Consider the following 3,991-nt stretch of genomic DNA (forward strand, 5'->3'; position numbering starts at 1 on the left):
CAGTGATGCAATGGCTTCATCGAATAATTCTGAAGCTGGGTCAGGAGAAACAATAAAGAAGGACAGTGGTGTGCTGTGTCCCTGGGAAGATATTTGTGAATGCAAGAACTTAGCTCAGAGCTTACGCGTACAAGAGAATCATGGTGACCCCTCTGGCCTTTTTTTTTTTTTTTCTCTTCTTCTTGATCATTGGGGGTAATTGTCATAGCACCACCTAAATTGACATAGAAATTCAAGGAGAGGATCCTCATCAGAGACAAATTTACTCAGGTCTGAAGAAATAAATGTTGATCTGAGTATGTTATTCTGAGCTCTAGAGAATTACTTGTTAATTACACTATTTTTATTTCCTTGTTTCCTTTGTTTCTTTGTTTGTTTGTTTGCTTGCTTGGTTAATTTTATTTGAGTTTCTGTATGTTTAGATTTGGCTGTCAGGAAACTCACTGTGTAGACCAGACTTGTCTTTCTCTCACTAAGGTCTGCCTCACTCTGCCTCTTGAGTACTATGATTAAAGTTATGGGTCACTACCACTTCCTATTAACTTCTCCATTTGATTGTTTGTTTTGTTATTTTTTGTTTGTATTTCTGTTTTGTTTGTTTTTCGTTTGATTTTCGTTTGTTTTCTTTTACTTGATGTTGTTGTTGTTGTTTGTTGTTGAGACAGGGTTCCTCTCTATAGCACTGACTGCCCTGGAACTCACTTTGTAGACCAGGCTGGTCTCTAATTTAGAAATCTGCCTGTCCTTGCCTTCTGAGTTCTGGGATTAAATGCATGTACCACCATGGCTGACTTATTAACTTCTTATTTTTATAAAATTAATTTTAGGAGCTCAAATCTGTTTAGCATAGTCTTTTTCACCTGCTCAGAAGTTCTCGTAGAGAAGAGTCTTGGTCCAGCTTTCACTCCCAACCCATAACCATTGCCCATCAGGAATTCATATATATGACAGAGGCAACAGCATTGTGTCTGGTTTAAACGGGCAAGATCTTCAGTCCCAGGCAATGAGCAAGTATGATATTTGAAGGGAATGGAAGCCACAAGACAGTGTGATCTACCACAACAGGTCTACAGCCAGGTAGAAGACAATACATCTGAAGAGTCTGAGCATGACATCACTCAAGAAGAAGAGTAGGAGGAAGCCTTCTTCCCAGGCCCTGGGGAATATTGTTGGCTGCAGAATTTCTCACGGGTGGAAGGAAGGTAATGAGCCTGTCACCCATTGGAAGGCCATCATTCTAGGTCAACTGCCAACAAACCCTTCTCTTTATTTGGTGAAGTATGACGGAATTGACAGTGTCTATGGACAGGAGCTCCACAGCGATGAGAGGATTTTAAATCTTAAGGTCTTGCCTCACAAAGTAGTTTTTCCTCAGGTGAGGGATGTCCACCTCGCAGGCGCACTGGTTGGCAGAGAGGTACAACACAAATTTGAGGGGAAAGATGGCTCTGAGGACAACTGGAGTGGGATGGTGCTAGCCCAGGTGCCATTCTTACAGGACTATTTTTACATTTCCTACAAGAAGGATCCGGTCCTCTACGTCTATCAGCTCCTGGATGACTACAAGGAAGGTAACCTCCACATCATTCCAGAGACCCCTCTGGCTGAGGCGAGATCAGGTGATAACAATGACTTCTTAATAGGTTCCTGGGTGCAGTACACCAGAGATGATGGATCCAAAAAGTTCGGAAAGGTTGTTTACAAAGTTCTAGCCAATTCTACTGTGTACTTTATCAAATTTCTCGGTGACCTACATATCTATGTCTATACTCTGGTGTCAAATATCACTTAAATTAAAAAAAAATCACAAAGTACAGAAAAGTAAACTTATAGGATTGAAAAAAATGTTTATTTTCCTGTGTTGGGTACTTATGGGTCTTTGACAACCTCAGTATCTTTGTCAATAAAATTTGTTTTGTTCTAAAAATTAATACGTGTGACATGACATGCTTTTAGTGAACACATTGTTGGAAGAGATGGACTATGGTGGAAAGAACATCAAAGCAAGATGAAAGTTGCAATACAGGCTGTGAACAGTGCATACATCTAATATTACACAGGCTAAAATGGACAGGACTTAGATTCTGTGGTCTGCATAGTGAGCAAGGAATTGGAGATATGACGTAGAGGAGCAGGGATGGCAGTAAAAGATGGATTTTTAGGAAGAAGGGGAGAAAGACAGGACATAGATAGAATCTCTGGAATGAAGTCTGAGGGAGAAACAACAAGTTGGGGGAAAGAGTGATAGATAAAAGGAATGTGGCCTTGTTACACAAAGTGCAACCCAGAAAACTGATCCAAAGAGACTCAGAAATCAGACAAAATCAGGTTTCATTTGAATAATGAAACCAAATGAAACTTGTCTCTCATTTTAAGATTTATTATCTTTATTTATATGGGTGGGTAGTAGCTTGAGAGTATAGGTGACCACAGAGACATGAGTTGTCAGATCCCATGGAGCTGGCATTAAAGCTGATTGTTAACCATTGGATATGAATTCAAGAAAACAAATCCAGTTTTTTTGCGGTACAAAAGTACTCTTGACAACATGGTCATCTCTCTATTCCCATTAAGATATCTTTTTAAGAAATCCAATATTAACATGCAGAAAAGAGACCAGGTAGAAGTTAAGAAAGATTAAATTGATGGTAACCTTTAAAAACAATAAAGGACACACAAAGGAGTAAAGGACACTGAGGAACAAAAATATTCTAAGATGAAGTTCTCAAAATGTGAAGCAGGAGACCCAGGAAGAATAGAAATTTTCTGCAAGTAGTTAAAATTGGACATATCCACATTAGGTTCTTTGGTTTCTTAACAAATAGCCAGCCGATCGGGTCAAATAGTAATTTAAAAGAGAAAATGAGTATATGGTGAGATAATATATGGTGGGGCATGGATCCTGAGTGCTTTCCCTGAGCACTCTTTGCCTGGGATGAATCCTGTGATCTTTTGGATGTCTCTGTGGAGTGCCCCAGATGACCATCAAAATGTTCCCCATGGCCTGTTCCCCTGGCTCTCCTCCAAACATCTGACTCCCAACATACCTATGTACCATTTCAGCCTGTCTATTCCCTGGAAATTCCAGTCTTAAATTTATGTGTGACCTCATTCTCATAAAACAGTGAAGGTGTACTCAATGCATATGTGCTGACCTCTTTTCTATGCCAGTTCTCATGGGTTTCAAACTCTATGAGGTTGCCCAATATGTTGGTCACTACTCCTGAGTAGCCCCTGTGCTTCATGGGGGTCTTACTGGGTCCCATAAGCACTCTGAGTGTTTCTTTTGTTTGTTTGGTTTTATTGTTGTTGTAGTTTTGTTTTTGTTTTTGTTTTCTTTTGGTTTTTTTTTGTTTTTTTTTTTGTATTGTTTTTTTTTGTTGTTTTGTTTTGTTTTGTTTTGTTTTTAGTCAGGCTTTTCATGGACTCAATCATTTGTGTTTTTTCTCTAGAATAAGTTTAAATGCCAAATGACTTGAAAATACTCTCTATTGTTGATTAATTTTGGTATTTAAGAGAGTTTTTGTGCTAGCTGGATGTCTTAATTAGGTTTCCAATGCTGTGAAAAATCACTATGACTAAGGCAACTCATTAGAAACATTTCATTAGGGCTTTTCAACATTTCATTGCAGTTTCAAAGGTTCAGTCCACTATCATCAAGGAAGTAAACATGCAAGTGGCTGGGAATATGTGTTGGTGGAGAGGAAGCTTAGAGTCTTCTGCATGCAGGGATGGTGTCTTCCACACTGAGCAGAGCTTTAAAGCCTCACAGTTATATGCTTCCTCCAAAGAGGCTACACCTACTCCTATAAGGCCACATCTCCTCGTAGTCCAACTACATTCAGAGTGCCATACTGGTTTCATAGAAACTTGACAAGATCTATAGTCTTGAAAGAGGAAGAGCCTCAGTTGAGAAAATGCCTCTTTAAGATCAAGCTGTAAGGAATTTTCTTAATTGGTGGGAGAGGACCCAGTTCATTTTGGGTGGGGA

General features: G+C 39.3%; 1 protein-coding gene across 1 annotated transcript; it reads left to right on the plus strand.

Annotated features, from left to right (window-relative positions):
• Positions 1-1,108: 1,108 nt before the first annotated feature.
• Positions 1,109-1,792, plus strand: Gm20893 (predicted gene, 20893). Its single transcript, XM_017318836.1, has one exon. It carries the CDS (start codon positions 1,109-1,111, stop codon positions 1,790-1,792), a length of 684 nt encoding a protein of 227 aa, XP_017174325.1.
• The last annotated feature ends 2,199 nt before the right edge of the window (positions 1,793-3,991 follow it).

Source organism: Mus musculus, chromosome Y, assembly GCF_000001635.26.
Source record: "Mus musculus strain C57BL/6J chromosome Y, GRCm38.p6 C57BL/6J".
Taxonomy (NCBI): Eukaryota; Metazoa; Chordata; class Mammalia; order Rodentia; family Muridae; genus Mus; species Mus musculus.

Excerpts from the sequence above, each read along its gene's own strand:
- Gm20893 (XM_017318836.1), top strand. The coding sequence starts at position 1,109 with ATGACATCACTCAAGAAGAAGAGTAGGAGGAAGCCTTCTTCCCAGGCC.